General features: G+C 35.1%; 2 protein-coding genes across 4 annotated transcripts in view; one reads left to right on the top strand and one right to left on the bottom strand.

The window, feature by feature from the left end:
* Positions 1-20,894, top strand: part of LOC106168364 (midasin-like) — a 62,722-nt gene that overhangs the window by 14,930 nt on the left and 26,898 nt on the right. For all 3 annotated transcript variants that reach the window (XM_087000607.1, XM_087000603.1, XM_087000614.1), the window contains 19 exons: positions 55-252; positions 953-1,060; positions 1,285-1,392; positions 1,637-1,717; positions 2,787-3,026; positions 3,596-3,724; positions 9,110-9,275; positions 9,492-9,590; positions 9,835-9,997; positions 11,338-11,454; positions 11,699-11,783; positions 11,973-12,245; positions 12,515-12,735; positions 13,024-13,346; positions 14,078-14,222; positions 15,311-15,426; positions 19,900-20,030; positions 20,142-20,287; positions 20,478-20,803. In XM_087000607.1, the coding sequence (XP_086856733.1) occupies positions 55-252; positions 953-1,060; positions 1,285-1,392; positions 1,637-1,717; positions 2,787-3,026; positions 3,596-3,724; positions 9,110-9,275; positions 9,492-9,590; positions 9,835-9,997; positions 11,338-11,454; positions 11,699-11,783; positions 11,973-12,245; positions 12,515-12,735; positions 13,024-13,346; positions 14,078-14,222; positions 15,311-15,426; positions 19,900-20,030; positions 20,142-20,287; positions 20,478-20,803 (3,175 nt within the window). The remainder of the gene's footprint in view (positions 1-54; positions 253-952; positions 1,061-1,284; positions 1,393-1,636; positions 1,718-2,786; positions 3,027-3,595; positions 3,725-9,109; positions 9,276-9,491; positions 9,591-9,834; positions 9,998-11,337; positions 11,455-11,698; positions 11,784-11,972; positions 12,246-12,514; positions 12,736-13,023; positions 13,347-14,077; positions 14,223-15,310; positions 15,427-19,899; positions 20,031-20,141; positions 20,288-20,477; positions 20,804-20,894) is intronic.
* Positions 5,108-17,506, bottom strand: LOC147764147 (uncharacterized). Its single transcript, XM_087000621.1, has 2 exons — positions 17,167-17,506; positions 5,108-7,317 (listed from the first exon to the last, which is right to left on the bottom strand). The coding sequence occupies exon 2, from the start codon at positions 6,844-6,846 to the stop codon at positions 5,470-5,472; it is 1,377 nt and encodes a 458-aa protein (XP_086856747.1). The 5' UTR covers positions 6,847-7,317; positions 17,167-17,506; the 3' UTR covers positions 5,108-5,469.

The following is a 20,894-nucleotide window of genomic DNA, read 5'->3' as shown; positions in this document are numbered from 1 at the left end:
TTTATTCTTTGTTTAGTACTGCATTATTTTCAGTTCACATCTTCTGCCTTTCAGTTGAACCTTGCATCCCAGTCTGTCCTTGAAGGCCTGAATGCCTGCCTAGATCACAGGGCGGAGGTGTACGTTCCTGAGCTGGGCATGACCTTCCATGTTCAGCACAACAAAACTCGCCTGTTTGCCTGCCAGAACCCCCTGAACCAAGGTGGGGGGAGGAAAGGGCTGCCCAAGTCATTCCTCAACAGGTTTACACAGGTAAGGCTTCATGGTGTATATTTAAACCAAGATTGATACACAGCAAATACAATATGAGAATTAATCCATATAGAAAAGAAATAGGCAGTTGATATTTTGGAAAGAATGTGCTGCACTGCTAATGAGCATCTACAAAATAATGTGATCTTTAGGGGTTCTGAACCAAAATTTAACCAAGGATGAAAATAACTTCTGGGCTTAGTCAAACATTTATGAAGGGATGAGATTTTTCTGACTATCGGCTGATTTCAGAGTTTTTTAGAGCCAAAAATATCATTGGCAGCCCCTGGATCCCACAACATATTTTTTCAATTTTTTCACTAAATGGCAGTCTCTTCCTTTTTTTATGTTGTAGATATTAATGCTGTGAACCAATTTTAGCCATATGACTGCTAATAACTTGCCAAGTGTCCTGTTCAATAAACCCTCTAATTGCATTACACTTCTGCATTAATAACTGCAAAAGTATATGCAAAATGTTGTGCACGGAAATAGTTCATAGTAACATGGATACCTGATATGTATTGTTGTGATGTAGTATGAGCAAATTAAATTTTCTCTCAGGCAATCCAATTATCAATGTTGGTACTGTGTTCATATTGCATGGAGAGGTTTTAGAGCTATTCATACCAGTTTTTTTAGACAACCTTGTAATGTATGTTTTATTGTTCATTTTCATTTTTCATTCTTTCTTTTGCAGGTGTATGTTGACCCTTTAGGTCTAAAAGATTTGTTGTTCATCACCAAATCAATGTATGACATGTTTGATGAAGACCTACTTGTTAAGATGATTAAATTCAATTCTCAGGTAGAACGTGCTTTTTATTTTTCCAAACATTCTCCTTGTACAGAAAAAATCAAATTGCTACAAATTAAGAACATATACAAACAATTTTATTTAATTAAGATGTTTTTTTAATACCAATAAATTTTTATACATGGAAAAAGAAACATTTTTTATTGTACACTTTGTCAGGTTATTTCTAATGAAAACAAAATGCCTTTTGTTAAAAAATGTGAATATAATTTCAGATGTATGAGCAGACAATGGTGCAGTGTGAGTGGGGGCAGAGAGGCGGTCCTTGGGAGTTTAATCTCAGGGATGTGTTCCGCTGGTGTGATTTAATGATAGCCAACCAAGTAAGTATAAGAGCATTTTTTTGGCAAGCATATATTTGTGCTGAAAATTTATTTTGCAACCTATGTTGGAATTCCTTATCAAATTTCCCCCTAGATTTTTTTGAAATGTTTGTAAATGTTCTTTTTGAAATTAAATTGATTTAGCAATGTATAGTTCTTATCAGTGATTTGAAGTATTTAAAGCAAAGAAAGCTTTTGCTGGGGTATTTGCCAGAACTGAAATAATCATGTTTTTCCCCTTCAGTCTCCAGGTCACTGGGCTCCTGAAGAGTATGTGCACCTCATTTACAGCAGTAGAATGCGCACCAACCAGGACAAAGAGAAGGTAAGGTTTTAATTGGTTGGAGGGATCCTTGGTGAAATCCTTTTTTCCCATAGAAGGAATTTGAAAAGTGCCAACTGACAAATGAGATGACTAATACATTTCATGTATATCTTACATTTTAAGAATTTATTAAGTTTCTGTTTTAAAAAAAAAGTGAAGAAGAGAAAGACATTTTTAAGGAATATCTTTGCAAGAGTTGCATGTGATGCTCTTAATTTCATTTCCAAAGAACACTTATTGGGAGCAGAAAGAATTGCTGTATGCCAGCCAAGATCAGCAAACATTATCAAATTAGTCTCTGTTGGAGCAGCCATATCTACCACAGAAAGAAGTTATCTAGTTATGCAGTAAACATTGCTCAAGGCTGTGATCAGCTTTTCAAACATGCTCTCCAAAGCTATTCAGAGACTCCTTAGAGAGTAGAAATGTTCTTTAGCATATTTGCCAACAGTTGTTCACAGACATGGTGCATGTGCTAAACAATGCAATAATTAGATAATGTATTTTTCTTTTAAAAACTTGCTCTGGCTAACTTAGAATTGATTCTCAATTTCTGAAGATCATAGAAATCTTGCATTCCTTTTCAAATATTTCGTTGTTTGGGGACTGTTCAATTTATTAGCAATTACTAAAAAATAAAATGGCTGACAAACATGCAAAGAATTTGAACATAAATAGTTTTGAGAAGAAGTATGTGCTGATTTCTGTTAATTTGTTTTAAAACAGACTTTTTTAAAATTTGAATCAGTTAATTTGTCTTAAATACAAACTTTTGTCAAATTTGTAACTAACATAACATGTTCCATGATACATATCACTACTTTGAGTTAGTTATGATAATTTAATTAAGGGACATTTGCCCTTTTGGACTTCAAGCTTCCTTAATTAACATTAATTGCAACAACAGCAACATTCATTGTAGATATACTTAGTTATTATTCAATTGAAATGTAGTTTGACAAAGATTTCTTCATTTTGACATTTGCATTTCATTCATCTAGTTTAGTTCTTAGCACTGAGTACCAAGAGTGGAAAAAAATGATTCAAAATGATTATTTTTCCATTTTAGGTGCAAGCATTGTTTATAGGCGTGTTTGGTGAACATTGTCAACCCTACACCAGCTCCAGGTTTTTCTGTATGACTCCTCATGTTTTGCAAGTAGGGCACTCATTTCTGACAAGACAACAGCAGGTGACCAATTCTGCTGCAAGTGACCAGACAAAGAGTGCACCAAAGGTACTTCACCACAGCCTGGGACCCCTGGAAGCACTCATGAAGTGTATTGAAATGAACTGGATGGCCGTGTTGGTATGTGGCAAATAAGAATAATCTTTTAATGGGTTCTTTTTTAGGATAAATATTTTGTTAATATGAGAACCTTTGCAGTGTAGACATGTAGATTGGAATGCACTCTTAAAAAAGCCCTGTGTATTAAACTTAAGTTAGACTATAGTTTTTTAAAAACTTTTTCATATCAATTTACTTGACTAAATTGTTACCTAAAAAAAAGTCAGGCCCTGCTTCAAAATTTGATTGATGACCTTAAGATTCATGGGATGATTTTCTTTCACTTTCTTTCCCCCCCCCCCCCCCCCCCCCAAAAAAAAAAAAAAAAAAACTTTCTGGATCTGATATCTATGCTACAAATGCATGTTAAAGGACAATACACTGCAAAAATGAATCTAACCAATTACTAATATCCTGGAATCTGATAGAAAAATTGAGAACTATAAAGCGCATCCTCTTCATTTTAAGAAATATTTGAAAAATTCAAGAAATAAAAGTGATTGAAGGTTATTTTATGCATTTTAAGCAGTGTCAAGTCTGAACACGTGCTTTCTTTTTTCACTTGACTGAAAAATGCCCAAATCTTCCAGGTTGGCCCAGCATCTAGTGGTAAGACCAGTCTTGTGAAGCTCTTGGCTCAGCTCAGTGGACATAAGCTTCAAGTGATGGCTATGAACAGTGCAATGGACACCACAGAACTTCTTGGAGGGTTTGAGCAGGTAATATTAAATTTCCTGTATCTGTTTCAGAATACAAGACTGCTAATGTTTCCTTGAACAGTAAATGCTTGCATTTTTATTTGGAGTATTGATTTTTTTTCAAATGAAGGATATGTAAAAGACTGATTGGTTTGTTCTGAGGAATATTGAACAGTGTGTGTGTGTGTGTGGTTGGGGGGGGGGGGGGGGGGGGGTAAATTTCCCCAAGCAATTTTTTTTTTGTTGTTTTAGAGAAAAGACTATGCTGTGCTGTGTGGGGAAAAAAAAAAGAAAAAAGCTTTGCAAAGCAGAATGGATGTGTCAGATATTGATGAAAAAACTTCTTTAGAACTTAAGAAGCATATTAATTTCATTCTGCTTCACTTCTGGTATCTGCCTTTGTTATAGAAAAAAATCTAGGTAGACCCATCCATCAATTGACAAAAAAGGGAGTCTTTAGCTTTTAATTTCTCTCCACTGTAATTGTCGAAGCATCTGCTTTGTAGCAGGATCAATGGCACTACATCATAGAAAACAGACTGTTACTTTTCATTGATTTGGGTTTGGTGCATTTATTCCTCTGTGTGACATTTCAGACCTTTGCTGTAAAGTATGCACCCATGGGTCGCCAAACTTTTAATGATACTAATTTCTTGGTTGCTCTGGGAACATTGTTGCTGTCTCATGTGAAGGATCAGCTTCTTGTTTTGTCAGAATGGAAGCCTCTGATGCTACTAGATCAAAGAATAATGAATTTTGATGAAAATGTCTTTGAGTCTTTGAGCCTTTAGTCTACTGTTTTTTTTTCCTCAACATGTAGTTATTTCTCAAAAATTAAAGATCCGATCCTGTTAGTTTTTATCCTATCTCAGTTCTTATGTTCCAAAGAACAATTAACATAATTTGTTATCTTATGTTTCAGCATTAAACTTTCATCAGGGAATTGATCTTGACACACGAAAAGATAAAAATCAAACTGAATTTATGGTAAATCCTTCCAAGTAGAGGCAATAGTATTGGCACAACTGTTAGGGTCTCTAGTCATGCGTGGATTCTCAAGTAGCGACAGCACTTTACAGCAAAGTGTAATCAGCCTAATGACCCAGAAATCAATGATAATTAATTTCCAATGTTTGGCTGTCTGCTTATAGATAGTTTCAGAACCAAAAGGCAAATCCAATCCACTGGCAAGGGTGGTATGTTGATTGTCTGAAGTGGCTGTGCTGAGACCAGCTGAGGAGGACGTTTGTTATATAACGAGGATAATCCCCAGGATTAGGAGATGAAATTTCAGAGAATCTGAAGTTGCACGAAAACACTATTTACAGAACACGGGATTATATAAAATCATTAAAGACTCTTTTGTGTTTGAAGTATAAATACTAGAAATAGAAGCAAATTTCATATATTTTTTATTTTGCTTATTAATAATACCTATTCAGGAAATCAAAACTTCCACAAACAAAGGTACTGTTTACTCATGCCATTTTTAAACTACTCATATCATATGCTTAAAATAGGCACTGCACTGTGGTACAGCTATGAAAAGTCCCATTTATGATCGATGCAAACTCATTCTATTTACATTTTTATGATGTGCTATATACTTATATTGGGCAAAGTTATGTAATCTTATATTTATTTACTTCAAAAAAGAAAATGCCCATTTGTGACAATTTTTACACAGAATGTGTGTACACTTATTTTGCTTTATAAAAACTCATTTTGATTTTAAACTAAAGAATGTTCTTTTCGTAAATAATGTCTCATACTCCTGTGGCATTACCTGTTTGATTACTGCAGTGGTCAGTTTTTAAGTCCAAATGCAGTTGACTTCGCCTGGCATGCATGTCTTGATTCTGGTTGGTCAGTTCCTTGTGAGGCATTTTAGGAGAGGCAATGGTGTGGCGCCTGTTTGCATTCACAATGACCATCTTTTTGGTTGGACTACTTGGTCTCTCAAATGAAACTGTCCTCCTTGGTTGTTTTCTATCTGCTGTTGCAAAATAATGGTTGAGAATTCCAGAGTGGGGATTTCCAAGTTCAATGAATGTTGTCTCCTGTTGTTCGAGATTCTCGGTGTTTGCATGGGCAGGGTTCATCTCTACCATGGAGGCATCCAGGTCAAAGTAATTGCACAGATATTTCATGTTACGAAATAGAATAGATTGCTCAGAATCTCGTCTGCAGCAACAGTTTTCCTTGTTGTAGAACCAGTACATGAATGGAGTCACAGTGGAGTTGCTCCACGCAAATAATGTTAACACTTTATACGCCATGTCTGGTGCCAAGAAATCTCTGTCCAGTACTGTGAGCATGAAAAGTGGGTACCAGTACATTACAAACAGCATAGTCATGGCCATAAGAATGTACAAGCGTTTCAGGCTATATTTTTCCAAAAGTTTGACTTGCTCTTTCTGTTTCTCGGCCTGGAGATCGGGAGTATCGTCCACCATGGGGTCAATCATGAGAGTAGCCCTGACCAGTGAAGCAGTTCTGTAATAAGATCTTTTCTTTATGTCCTGGTGCAGACGTCTAAGGTGCATGACTGTTAGAATGATGGCCAGGGAGACCAGTGCAATCCATAGAACATGAAGGATATAATTTTTAGTCAGACCATACACAAAGATGCATATTCCAACATGTTCATCAAAGTCTGGATTACCCGGTAAGATTGCCACTCCCAAGTTTAATATGATGCTTGCAAGCCATATAATACATATACCAAAGACAACACAGTACCTGTTGCCTTCATGTTTAAGATGGACACCTAAGCTCTTGTCACTGCTCTGGTAAGCTTCGTTCACAACCATTGCTAACAGGTTGAATGCTGAAGTAGTGATGAATATGATGTAAGAACTTCCCATGATGTTGCAAAGTCGAGGACGTAGAGAAGTCAAAACACTCTGTGCAAAAGGAATGCAGTATGCAGACTTCACAAGGTCCAGAATGCAGTGATGAGCCATGAAAGCGTTAGAGGATTTACGTAGTCTTTTCACCACAATCATGGAGACAAAAGAGCTGATATTTCCAACAACCCCAACAGATGCTATGATGATGAGGACAACTGCTTCTGTGAGGCGTCCTGGTTCTATGGTTTCTTTATGACGAATGCCAGTACCATTATAGTGGACAGACGACATTGTTATCTTCAAAATAATTTTTTACTTCACAAGTTTTTAAAAAATCTCCCTGTTCTTTTTCTTCTACATAAAAAAACTGTCGTTTTGTAATCAAATGATGATCATTTGTAGAAATTGTTTCCTTTTCCCCATGAAGTCTGATGTTATCTCTGCAAAATGAAAATCTGATGTACCGTTGTCATGCTGCTAGTTTGAAACTGTTCTTACCTTTTCCGTTCAAATCCTTTAAGTAAGAACATGAATAGCATTTCTGACTGGTTCTAATGAGGTGTGCTAAGCAGTTTCCAAGCACTATTTTCAGTCTAACGTCTTTTTGTCCTTTGTGTATTGTAACTGTTAGGTTAGTTGAGGCAGTTAATTACATTGGTAGTCCTTCTCATCAGTCCGAGCCTCTCACTAATCCATTGATTCCTATTCGCTGCCAAGTGTCATGTGGTCCCTTAGTCTCAAATGCAATTCTTGGTCATCCTTCTGAAAGAGAAAGAAGTTATTCTTTTTGACACATTGGCAACTTAGAAAATATTTGAGTAATTCTCTGAAGGTTGTGTATACATGGTGCTGTGTGTTGTACCATGGTTATTTAATGTAAATGCCAAGCTTGGAATATTGGGGTTTTCATTGACACCAAAGGAAATGATCAAGTGAAGTGATCACATTTTAAGACTTCTTAGAAGTGCACAGTTTCCTTTTGAACAGAATTGGCTTTTTGTTAGCTGAAATTTCAAAGAACAAAATTAGGTTAAGACCTTAAATAAATTCTGCTTTGAAAAGCCTCTATGTATTTATGGAAGCATTCACCTTCAGAATAATATTAGGCTTCCGAGATTTTAGGTTGTTGTCCTGACATAGTACCAGATAGTTGTTTGCAGAAATACACTGTAGTTAATACTTTAAAGCTAGACTGGAGAGACAGAAAGACTTACCATATTTCATATAATGACAACAATTCAGTTCTAAATATTCTTGAAATTAAAATTGTGTTGCGCTTCCTCTGCTTTGTGCTGCAACTGCTAGTGGTCATGGCTGTCAACTGATTTTATGTGTAGTATTGCTTGGTACTCAGTAATAAGTCAGTGAAAAGTGTTTTAGCATGAAATTTTCTAAGCGATAACCATTGGTTACTTATGATCAATGATAGATTTTGTCTGCCGGCTGAGTTTAAAGGATTAGGGAAAGTGATTTTGAAGCATTGGCATTGAGGAGAACTCTGCAAAATCAATGCAATTTTCGTGTTTGCTAGAGAAATTAATCCTGAAATGGACAGTCTAATGTGGGGGTGTTCTATAAAACCATGGTGCACAACAGAAGTGCCTGATATTTTTTTTTCTCTGAAATTTTTCTTGCAATTTAGTGGAATATTTTTGAATAAAAAGCTGATATTAATGTCTTTGTAAAAATTATAATTTTAGTATTGTTATATTTTTAGAATGTTGAAATTGTGGATGGAAAGTTTTTATTTTATTTAACTGATCTGAATTACAAGTACAAATTTAAAATAAATGATGGTAAAACTGATAATTTTGTATAAATTATAAAATGTGCAAGTTATTCTGCTCTGATTCTATTCAGAGGTCCGTACATCACACAAACTGTGTCTAACCCTGTAAGTAATCTAAAGTGTGCAATTAAACAACAACAGTCATAAACATGCAGATCTGCATCCTTAGAATCCCTCGGCTCAGGTTTACTTCTGTCTGTACATTACGTGAATGCAAATACTGCTTAGTGAGTAAACAGCAAAGCAACTTTCTATGTGCAGTGCATCAAGTTATGGACTCCCAGTGCTCCAAATGAGCATTATTTTGTATTGATTAAGTAAACCAGATAATTGATAGGACTGTCAATGTAGGGAGGCATGCAGATGCTACAGTTTGAGCTAACCATTGATTTGTAGTTCATAGCTGATAATTTCAACCAGCCTAATAAAATGGATTATTGAGCATTGTTTAATGGTTATGTTTTTATCAGGCATTAATGTGGAAGTTCTCAGATATGGCCCTGGGATGTGGTGATAACTGAATTATCTTTTATGGATCTTACTTTGATGTCTCACATACATTGCAGCTTTATTTTTACATACTTTTGATTTTTTGTTGTTTTTTTGCTGAAATGCCTTTTACCAAAGATATAGTAATATAAATGCCCTTGACAAAAACGGAAAATGAACTTATTTTGTTTGACACAATTGTCAGAAACTATATTTTATATCATGTTTTTAGGTAATTGATTCAGTATTCAGAATCTTCGTCCACTTTTTTCACAGGCTGATCTAAGCAGAAAATTGGGGGACATTGCTGCTAAGATTGTAGAGCAAGGATCTGTGATGGTCAAGATACTGCTGACCATTGGATCTAACCCAGAAGAAAATGTCCAGAAGTCACAAACTTTACTGAGTCTGATGGCACAGTATAGGGAGAATAATTATAAAGGTAGCAATATGTTCACATTTAAATATTTTCCAAGCTGCATTGCCAAGAGATTAATATAAAAATTTAGCTTAGCAAGTCTGCTTTACATTATAGATATCAACTTTGAACTTCACATATTACATGCATTTTGCAAAAATGCAAAAAACTATATCTTTCCTAATGTTTTGAGCATTTATCAGGGGCAAAGAAACTTTGTAATTGATCTCAATGTTTCAGACAAAGGAAACAGTACCCAGGAAGAGGCTGAATATGTGAAAGGGAGGTTTAGAATTTTATTCAAATTACTTGGACAGCTACAGGAATTACAGCAGTCAGGTGGATTTATCAACCTTTATATGATTTTTCTGTAACATAACTTATGTTATATTTTTTCTTGTAACATTTTCAGTATTTTTATTATTAATAGAGAGATCAGTAAAATATCTTAAGTTCTTTCACATTATTAATTTGTAGGTATATTTGTCTACCCGTTCAAAATTTGATATTTCCCTTTACCCTACTATGTATAGATAAGACTCTTTAATAAAAAGCGTGAAAAGAAATTTTCAAATCTTCCTAGGAGATCTTCAGGACCTGGCAAGTGAATTGTGTGTGCTGGAGAAGAAGATGACTAAGGAAAACGTCAGCGGAGTTGGTGGAAGGTTTGAGTGGGTGGATAGTCGGTTTGTGCGTGCTCTTCAATCAGGCGACTGGCTGCTTATTGACAATGTTAACTTCTGCAGGTATGCAACATTTATCAAGAATGTGGGAGCATTTCAGTAGATAGTGTTTAAGTTGACTGTGGAAGCAAATTGCATTTATTTTATGGTATTGAGTGCATTTATTTATAATGTTGTTCCTTATCATGTTTTTTTTTTCTTCAAATAAATGGATTTGTTTTCTTATCAAAATTCTAAATGTCAAAGCTTAAAGGGATAATAACTCTTCGTATGAAATATATATTTCACAATAAAAACATTGTACACAACTCATAGAAATATAATATATTCTGTTTTACCACGAAAACGGCAGTTATAGCTATTATTCTGATATCTGAGCTTGCCTTTAGACCATGTGACCTCCATTGATGGCTATACTCTGTTGAAATCTCTTAAGAGATTTTAACAAAAAACCAAACTTTTTAGAAAAAAACCAGGGACTAACTTTGAATGTAAAAATGGATTCATTAACCATTGGTAAGTATAAGAAAATTGTTGTTTACTCCAGGAAAATTCTTTTTTGGCCAAAACGAAGAGTTATTATCCCTTTAAGTAAATGTATGTATGTGGGCTTCCAAAAAGCAGCATTGCCATGATGGCAATTTTCTGAAATCCCATTAATAAAGTTCCTTTAAGGACATGTCCTGAAATGTTAAGTTTACATATCCTATAAAACCAAGTTGCTATTTTTGAAACTTGATAACAAGTCTATAAGAAAAATCTATTAGCATAACTCATTGCCATTGACAATATGTAGATTGAATTGTTTCTTGAGTTTGCATTTTCCTCATTCTAATCAAGTCTTTTCCCTCCCTTCTATTAATGATTCGTAATTTCATTAACTTTGAAATGTGATTATGGATCCTTGGTGGTCCCAGAGTATTAATGGAAAGTGAAAGATGGGATGCTGTGCTTGTAGACCCCAGCTCCTCTGACAGGTCTATGATGCTTAGTGACCGGATTTAATGAAATGCAATATCCTAAATGTTCTTACATAGAAAACCTTTTAAGGATGTGTGTACACGCAGGAGATAACGGGGATTGTGCATCGATACTGTAGAATTGAAACACATTTCTTGAAGTATGCCATTTGGGTGTGTTTGAGTGCAGCTTGAATAATCAAGTACATTTGGGTACTTGTTTCTTTAAAACTTTTCTGCTGTTGAGTATCAAGGAATCATGATTGATTTCATCAAATCTTTTATGAGAATCTTATTTTGAAATATCAGAATTTTTTCTCAAAACATTTGTCCAACCAAGCAGCATAACATTTAATGATTTAATTGTTGCCTGATTGTATTTAAGTTCTTTTGTAAATATGTAGTAAAAAGAAACTTATCATAATTTTTTTTGTCTGCTTTTAGCCCCTCTGTCTTAGACCGCTTGAATGCCCTACTGGAGCCTAATGGGGTTCTCAGCATCAATGAAAGGGGGGTATTAGATGGGGAGGTCCCCACCATTGTCCCACACCCAGACTTCAGGTAATGTCACACATCTATTTTATCTTTAATTATATATTTTTATCAAAGAAAGCCTCAAAAATGCAGAGTTAAACTGCATTACAGATCACAAAGGCATATGATAAAATGAACAACTTAGGCTTATTTTTTTCTTTCAAAAATGTGCACAGTTCATGAAACATACAAAGCTATACAGACATATTTGTTGTTAATATATGAGAACTGTCTTTAGATACTGAGATGGCAGTTTCATGATTTCATTCAGATTGATTCTTGCCATGGATCCCAAGCATGGGGAGATTTCCAGAGCTATGAGGAACAGAGGGGTGGAGATATACATTCTTGGAGAGGTGAGCCTTTTAGTTGGAGAATATAATCTAAAGTGCTATTGATTTTTCTGTGTCCATCATGTCTGCCAAAAAGATGTGAAGGCAGCAAAGACAGTTTTTTCATACCAACTATAATTGCATTTAAAAAACTGTGTAATTGGACTTAAAGTGATTTTGAAAATATTTTGTTTTTGTTTTTTTTTATTACAGGAGGAAGGGGTCTGTTATGATGACCATGACATCAAGACCATGCTTCACGGTCTAGGCCTGGTGGGTAGAGTGCCCTGTGATACCCTCATGTCCATCCACATGGAGATTAAAGAAAACACATCCAGTTTTGACAGGCCATCCATCCTGAGTGTCCTGCAGGCAGCCTCACTGACTGTACAGAATATGGAGAGAGGGGTGGACCTGCAGGGGAGCCTGTTGTTGGCATGTACTGACGTGTATGTCAGGTGTCAGAAGAACTTTGAAGATAGACAGGTGGGTGTGTGTATCTGTGTCTATGTGATGGAAGAGAGTGGGTATAGAAGACTTAATTCTGTAAGAATACAAGTTGCCATATTCTGCAGCCCAGTCTATACAAGTGTCTCTTCTATTTGTTTAACATTTTTCATTTTTATTTTTAAGTTTGTCAGAAGATAGAAATGTAACAAAAGTTTTGATAAATAAGGTTTTGATAAATAATGATTGTTGCATTACTGCCCAATTTTTTTTCTTATGGAGTGAACATACTGCTACATTTTTTACAGAGAGCCAGAGATCTTATTTCTGCTCATGTCATTGCCCTTGATATGCTAAAGATAGAGCAAAGGGAGCAACGGTCAGCTCTGCTAGAGGCAGGAGTTTGGCCTAATCAGGTGATGGATTCACTCATCTGCTGCCAAGATGCTACCATGGCAATGGTGCTGAGGGATGGGGCTGTCTTGGCTAGCATACTCAACCATATTTCAACTGCCACTGTTCAGTTTAGGTAAATATCAATAAATAGATATATAGAAAAAGGAGCCTACACCACACTTTGTTTTCTTGGATACCTCATCCATTTATTTTGTCTACACCTACTTTTTTTTTGCCAAGGGGGGAGGGGGAGAACCAGTGATTTTATCATAATCATGTCGACTCCAAAATAAATAACATACCAGGACAGCAATTTTAGTAATGAGATCAAATTTCCTTTTAGTTGATTTAAAGTGAATAATATATGGAGTTATAAGAAGAAACATTTAATACATAATTACTCGGACTTTGAAATTTTCAGAAAAGACACACCATTGGCATTCAGTGAGCTTGTCACATCAAGCCAGCCCCTTGCTGTAAGCCACCAAGAGAGCCTTCCTCTCCTGAGACCTGCCATACAAGTGTTCTTGGAACTTTCATCACAGAATGACTGGAAGATGAGATTAGATTGGCTGCAGTGGTTTATGGCCAATCGGTTTCCAAGTGGGAAAACAAAAGGAAGCGAACTTGGAATTGCAGCCCATTTGCTGGAGATTGCTGCCAAGGGAATCCGTGCTCTTCACACTCACCCATTATCTGATGTATTGAGGAAACAGCTGACAGAGCTGTTTAGGGTGCAAAAAGGTATTATAACTTAAATAAAATCTGTTATAATCCCTGTTATGTTTCAAAAGGCCTTGTGATTATGGAAATGAAAAAAATTTTGCTCGACTTTGAAATGCGAGCCAATTTAAATTATCAGTACTCCTGCAGGAAGGAGATAAGGAGTTACTACTAAGAGTGATGAATTAAGTGTCAATTAGATTTGTCAGTGCTCTTATAGCTTCATCATATAAATGTACTTGATGCCTTAATGTCTTTTTGATTAAAACTACATGCCTAAAGAAAACAGGCACCCATCTCTTAACTCCGAAAGTTAATTTTACAGGAACCTGCGTCACTTTATAATTGGTTTACAAGTTTATAGCTGAACTGATTAACATTGTCATTTGCCATTGGGCATGAACATAACCAGATGTAATTATCCTGTATTCTATTGAATTATAATGCATGAAATTTAATCTGTAATTGTGGTGTTTTGACAAGTTTGAATTAGTTAGACAGGATTAAAGTGATGTGCCATGTGTCCATGCAGAATGCTCAAACTTTTTGAAATATAGAAAAAATGTTTTCTACAGTTTCACTTATAGGTGTGTGTGTGTGTGTGTGTGTGTGTGCAAATTTGTTCATCAAGACTTGACAAACAAATGTACATCAGTGCATTTAGAGACAAATAACCTGCAAATAATACAATAATGACAAATACTTCCCAGAGCCCAGAGAGATTTATAATTGCAATTGATCTTTCTTGCCAGAAATGGAAGCGTTAAGTGGTGACCAACCCCTGGACCTTAGATGGAACGGACAGCTGGTCCACAAGTTGTGCATGGCCCAGGGCAGAAAAGAACAGATACATCATTTCTCACAATTTCTACAGACGCTGAATTCCCAGTGGAATAAGTAAGGATATTTTTACTTTATAATTTCATTGATAAACACTTTTTTGACCAATGTGTTTACTCTGTTACCAAATTTTGGAGTTTTATTGTTGACATAATGGTTGTGACTGGTAGTCTTCAAATGTACACTTGGTGTAAACAGTGCTATACTTGGAAAGAAATGAGAAGTCACAATGACTGGTGGCTTAAAAGAGATATATTTTAACTAGATGTCAAATATTTTATGTTGAATTAATTGTTTCCCGGGATATGATGGAGAAAATGTAATGTATGCCTATTCCAAACACTATATATTTCATGTTTGAAATATTTAGAATGAATGGTCTGTTTGGAGTCTATTGTGACATTTGCTGGGAAAACAGTATCTGACAGTGGATGACCCTGACTGTTGTGTGCATTTTGATCATTACATATTTTTACAGTATCTCACATTTGTCACAATTGATTGACCCCATTTTCAGTGCCAGTTATTGATTCATAGTAATTTGTCATGCATTCTTCTGAGATTTTTCTGAGATTTATGGAATTTTAGCTCATAGATGGAAGGGGAAAAAACCTTTTTGCCTGAAGCACAATGTTGTTTTGTCCTCTTCTTAGCTGTATTCCCTGTAGAAATAAAGTGAAGTAATGGGTCTGTATTGCATGCTGCTAATTACTTTTTTTAGGCAGCAAAATATGCCTTACAGATAATTGAGCGAAATCTGGATAAATGACTGTTCATTCCATATGATCATGGTTATTATCATTTGTCTGCTATAAAAGTTTTTATCAGGAACAAATGAGTCCATGTAAGGGGACGTGCTAAAATGCAATTTTTTGTGTTGTTTTGGATTTGCAGACCCGTACCCTATTTGCTGGGAAAAGGTCTGCTCTGGATAAAATTTGATAAAAGTACATGATGGTTTCATGATAAAAGGTCCACTTTTTCACCCCCTTTGATATTGCTGGCTACAGGCCTGATTTGGTACCAGGTGAAATAAAGAAAATGAGTCTGAAACTGTTGTTTTGCTCAGTTTGCTCTCTCTTTATCCAAAATCAAATATATCCTATTCATCTTATAATTAGTACATGTTTTGTGTGTACTTTCAGATTGTATGTCCTTTGTCACCTAGCACAACAGCAGGTTCTGGATTATGAAGATGTCACAAGGGTTCCATCACAGAAAGCAGTCTGCCCACTCCAGATATCTCTGGCTGTATTTAATGGTAAGGAAGGTATTCTTTCCAGATTTTTTCCCTAAACTTATTGTAAATGACCAGTATTTAAAAAATGGTAAGGATTATGAAAAAAGGGGAATCTACTGCTCCGACAGGGTCATTGTTCTGAGAGAAATATCTCCTGGGCCAGTTCACATTGCACATAAATCAATGACTTTAATGTGGTAATCAAGCTTTACTGAATAAGTTTAATGTTTCTAAAATCATTATGGTAATTTGTAGGATTGGCAAGCTGTGTAGTTGTAGGAATATGTATGAGATAAATGTGTTATACAAACTACATAAATACCAAAGGGAATTCATATAGCATGATTTGTGCTTCTGTTATGTAAAAAAAATTATCAGTACAATTATTGATTTTTTATGAGGTTTACATTTGCTTGTTTGAATGAGGATAGATTCTTCACGTTTAAAGTAGAATATTTATATAGTAGAGATTTAGGTATTTAGTATATTCTAAATTTTTTAAGTAAACCACTGTTTTTGGTTTTTGCATTACATTACTATTTTTAAGCACAAAATGAATGAATTTTAGATCACATTCTAAATTATTTTTTAAGTAGCTAATGGTGTTTATTGCCCTTAAAGATGAAACTAATTTCAATTCTTGACATATTATATAAGAAGCAAAATTATTTTTTTAAAAAGGTCAAAAGATACAACTCCAGGGGATTGTTTATTACAAATGCAGCATAATGGGAATTCTCACAGCTTGAGGAATTAGAATAAATATGTGACGATACAAAGAAGTGTGTAGCAATAGGATTGGGGTATCAAACAGATTTAGGATAGGATGAAACCATGTTTGCCACAAAAAGTATGGAATGAATAAAGCAACCAGTGAAATATAACTATTCAATAATAATAAAAAAATCAATAACAAAATGAGTATGAAAGAAAGCTTATTTTGTTAACATAAAATGACTTACGGTTGTGGATTGAAGTAAAAGAAAAGGACAGGAAAAGAGGTAAAATACCCAGTCTTATTTCTTTGACTTGTCCAACAGAGACAGGGTATTCCTAGGAGTAAAAGGTTAATTATCAGAAGATAATTTGGAATGTACATTAAACTGTAAGCAATCGAAAGTACCAATAACCTTTGTGATTTACAAGTTAAACTAGCTACACAGCAAAATTGACTGTTCCAAAATGTATAAAATATTCATTATTTTGCAAAACAAAGTCTGACATGAGCACATATATTGATTACTGTTTAAGTGTTCAGTGTTTAAAGGGATTAGGATTTACTATATAATCATATTATATAAGAAGAAACTAGAATCGGCCCATAAAGTTTTGGCTGGCTATCCATTAAAAAAGATATATAAAACAAAATTTAAGTTGATCAGTAAGACATTTAATTTTGGTTTATTATGGTATTTAGAAGTTAAATAATGGTACCTTATACTAAAGATACAGTATTGTGCTCCAGATATGAATTTGTATCTTTTCATCAGTGTACGCAGTAGAATGTTTAAGCATATAGACATGATTGTCCAAATATGTAAATCCTTACAGAACTGAGAAAGATGCAAATTTTCAAGTGGTCTGTTTGTTTGATGAAGAAATAGTTTTTTAAAATGTTGCTGCTGTCACCAACAACAAAAAGGTGAATTTCCACTTTATTTTCAGAGTTTAAAAATGTTTTGACTTAAAAACATAGAACCTTTTGCCTACAACTTTAATAAAGTTCTGTCAGACTATTACACTCAAAGCCGTGTCACTTACCTACAACATTGTGTAGATTCCGGGTTGGGGAACTCTCAAGATTTTAAAGGTTTCGCTAGTTCAGGTGCTTCCTGTACCGGACATAGATTCCTGTCCGTGGTGTTGAACCAAGTACCACAGTGGTCAATATGTCTTATCTGGACGGCACCGGGAATACATCCTACGTCATTAGTAGCTATAGGAGGCTCTCAAGTGGTGGGAGTCTCATGCCATATTCCATAATTCACTCCTGAGGCTTTCAATAGTAAAGGTTTTCTGGGTAAATTCCTCTTGCCCAGAAGATCCTGCCAACTCTTTGCTGCAAGGTGGTTTGCTCCAACCTGCTAAGAGAAATTGATATTTTCTCCAGAAGATTGAGAGTCATAGTGCTCAAATTTATATTCATTTGACTTCTACACTTGGCCTGGGGGACTGATAGTGATTGTACATATAGTAGTGTACGTCAAGCAGCTCTAGACAGTGTCAAATTGTCACTTAACGCAAAATTACCCCAATTTAATTTTGGGGATTGCTACATTACCTTTTATGATTAATTCATAAAGATAAATCTCCATTGATATATTGATTGCAGCAGAAGTTTGTATTAGACTGGAGGACATTCTTGGAGTTATTTCTAAGACTTTTGACTGTTAGTTACTGGAAAGATCAATTACCATACAGTAATCCTTTAAAGTGATAGTGTACTATTGAAAAATTGAGGTTGACTTTCATTCTGTTGGTGTAAGTGAAGAAGCTGGCCAGTGTAAGTCAACATTGGTCAGATTGTATCTTGCTGAAAAAACACTTTTTACCATATGGCATTTTATCATTTGGGAATGAATTTCTGTGAAATGCAATTCCAAGAGATAACCTACTCAATCAACCCTTGAGGTTTAGTGCAAATGGAGTGACACCAACTTAAGAAACTGTACTTTTAGCTACTCCTGGTGTTATCTGTCCCCAGAGGGTAAATTTTGACGGGGATGCATATTGGCTAATAGTTTGCATCAAAAATGAGAAGGAAATAACTGAATACTGGTAATATTGATGGCACTGACAGTCAGATCGGAAAAATTCGGGGAGGGGGGGGGGAGACAATGAATCTCATGAAAAGCCTCCCACAGGTGTTAATTGCACCTTATTCATTCAATCAAAACACAGTGCCTGTACATGTGGTGTTTTCCAGGTCAACATAAGCCACTATGCTTGGTCTAGTTTTTAAAGTTTTTCTTTTTTTTTTACTTCTAACATCATTTTAAACATAGTCTTACAATCATGGCTATCAATCACAAAACTTTATTTAGGTTTAAGAAAAAAAATTGCCCATAGGCTTTTAATAAATGGAAATGAAGTGTAGATGATGACTAATGACAATCATAAGGCACTTTGATTAGTTGTGTGTGACAGCTCATCATGATTATGAGGACAGTAACTGAATTCATTCTTGAGTATATTCAATTTATAGGACTCCAAATTCCTTATTATTGTATTAGATGCTGTGGAGATTGTTTAAGGATTGAAATTGAATTAGACTGGTGTTGGCTCTGTGGAAAACACATGGTGTTAAGTTAAGATGCACTCGGTCTTAAATGTGTTATGATGTGGAAATAAAAGAACTGTGAATATTTTGGACCAGATTTACATGAATAACAAGAGCCTACAGGAGGCAGTGAATAAAATATGAGGCATACTGTTTGAACAAGTTTTATGAATGATATATTCTTAGGCCTAGCTGGGCTTGTTTCTTATCATCTATTGATAAGGCATTATGATTGAAATACACAAGGACTGTTATGTCACCAAATTATTCATAGAACTTACCATGTAGACTATATTTTTTGCCATTTTTTGAATAAGCAGGAAGCTTTTAATTGTTTATTACTGTTGCTTGATCAATTTTGAGGAAAACAAGCGAATAACAATACAATACAGTTTTGTTGTTCAGTTGGAAATGTACACATGTTTGACTACAGGAAAGGATAAGCAAATATCAATTAGAATAGACACAGTATAAGTGCCCCACTAACAGTTCTCTTTTGTGTAATACGTTCATGGGGGTCAAAGTAAAACAGCCAACAGTTGATTTTAGGACAGATTATCTCAGAAAACTTAAGTGCCTCGCCTTGTAAATTGCTTTAGGTTTGTATTTTCACAGGCTGTCTGTGTAAGATAAATCTGCTAGTCGATAGTTTGAATAATGGCTGTATTTAAGGGATAATAAGAATGTGCATTAGCCTTGCCGCCCAGGCCTTAGTAATCCAGTTCATCAAGTGTTTACATGTTGATCACATTTTGTGGTTGGAGAATATATTTCGACCAATATTTACAGAAATAGTAATAATCATTTATTAGTAAATAATGAGAGAAGTAAATGTCATTTTTGTTTTGCAGAAGTCAATGTGAAAAAAGATACACATAAGCCTTACTTTCGCTATTTTTTTTTGTGTGATTGATTTTTGCTTAATGGTGTTTGGTATCACTTTTAGTCCAGGCAATGCATGACTTCAGGACATATTAAAGATTATAAAATGTTGGTATGAATGCTAGATCAAACATAGACCATTTTTAGATTTCCCTTTTTTTCTTAATTAGAGGATTGAAATGAATTTAAGAAAAAATTTAAAAGTTGTCAAATTCAGTATGATGTGCAGATTACTTTAGTGAGCCTTTCCTTGAATGAAGAAAAGTGCATATTGTATGTTTGATGATGATTAGATTGATCAATTCATTGATTAAAAACCATGTTCATTCTAGGAAGGCAAGATGCCAACTCTGTCCCCCACCCTGTGCTATTACATTTAGCACCATTCCTGAATGTGTTAGATGAGATGTTGAAGCAGCTGATTGCTTCTCTGACACAATTGACTGATGACCACTTCCAAAAGGTAAATATCTTAGACTGACACTTCAACATTATGAATTTTTCTGATAAACGTGTTAATACAATGATATGTTGCTAAAACCTTTTGGTCTCTATTAAGAATTTTTGATTTTAGGTTTGGGTTTCATTGTTGTGGCGCTCACGTTTCATCCAAGTTTGCAAAACGAGTTACAAAAAGATGGATACCATGTTGGCTCAGCTGTCGTTACATTGGGGATGGCTATGTGAGAAAACACTGTTTCAGTTGTTTGGACAAAACAAGTGAGTATACTTTAAACCATTTTACATATAAGTGAGTTAGACTGATTTTCAAAACAAAACAAACACACAAAAAACAGTAATGACTTTCTTCCTTCTGAATTGACTAGATGTATCACAAAAATATGATTGTATAATTTGTACAAAGCAGCATTCTCAATTTCAACAAGTTGGCTGTATTTTGGTTTTTCAGTATTCCAGCAGAATTAAAGGCTGTGACAGGAAGGCTAGATGACATCCTAAGCATGGACAACCAGGCCAGCAAAGTCCAGCAGAAGATCAGTAAGGTCTTTGGCTGCCCTAGACCTTTTAAATCTGAAGAAGCAGCAAGGGCTGTGTTGTCTGTGGAGGCCATAAGTAGAGCACTCAGTTTAAACACAGGAGGAGTGCAACTTGGAGATGTTGGAAAAAAAGAGAAGAGGATTGCCTGTTATCTGTGCCAGTATGGAGAACCTGTGAGGCATAAGTTGGTGCAGCTTATGTCTGATCTTTATTGCCAATCCGAGGATGCTGATTTGGGTAAGTTCCACTTTCAATCATTTACTTTTAGAACATTCTGTTTTAAGACTAAAGTTTACAAATTTTATGGTTATCGAGCATTCAAAATATG

The sequence above is a fragment of the Lingula anatina genome, chromosome 1 (genome assembly GCF_051362555.1).
Source record: "Lingula anatina isolate TDL-2025a chromosome 1, LinAna3.0, whole genome shotgun sequence".
NCBI lineage: Eukaryota > Metazoa > Brachiopoda > Lingulata > Lingulida > Lingulidae > Lingula > Lingula anatina.
The sequence above is the reverse complement of the archived record's forward strand: the minus strand, read 5'-3'. Positions and strand labels throughout refer to the sequence as shown.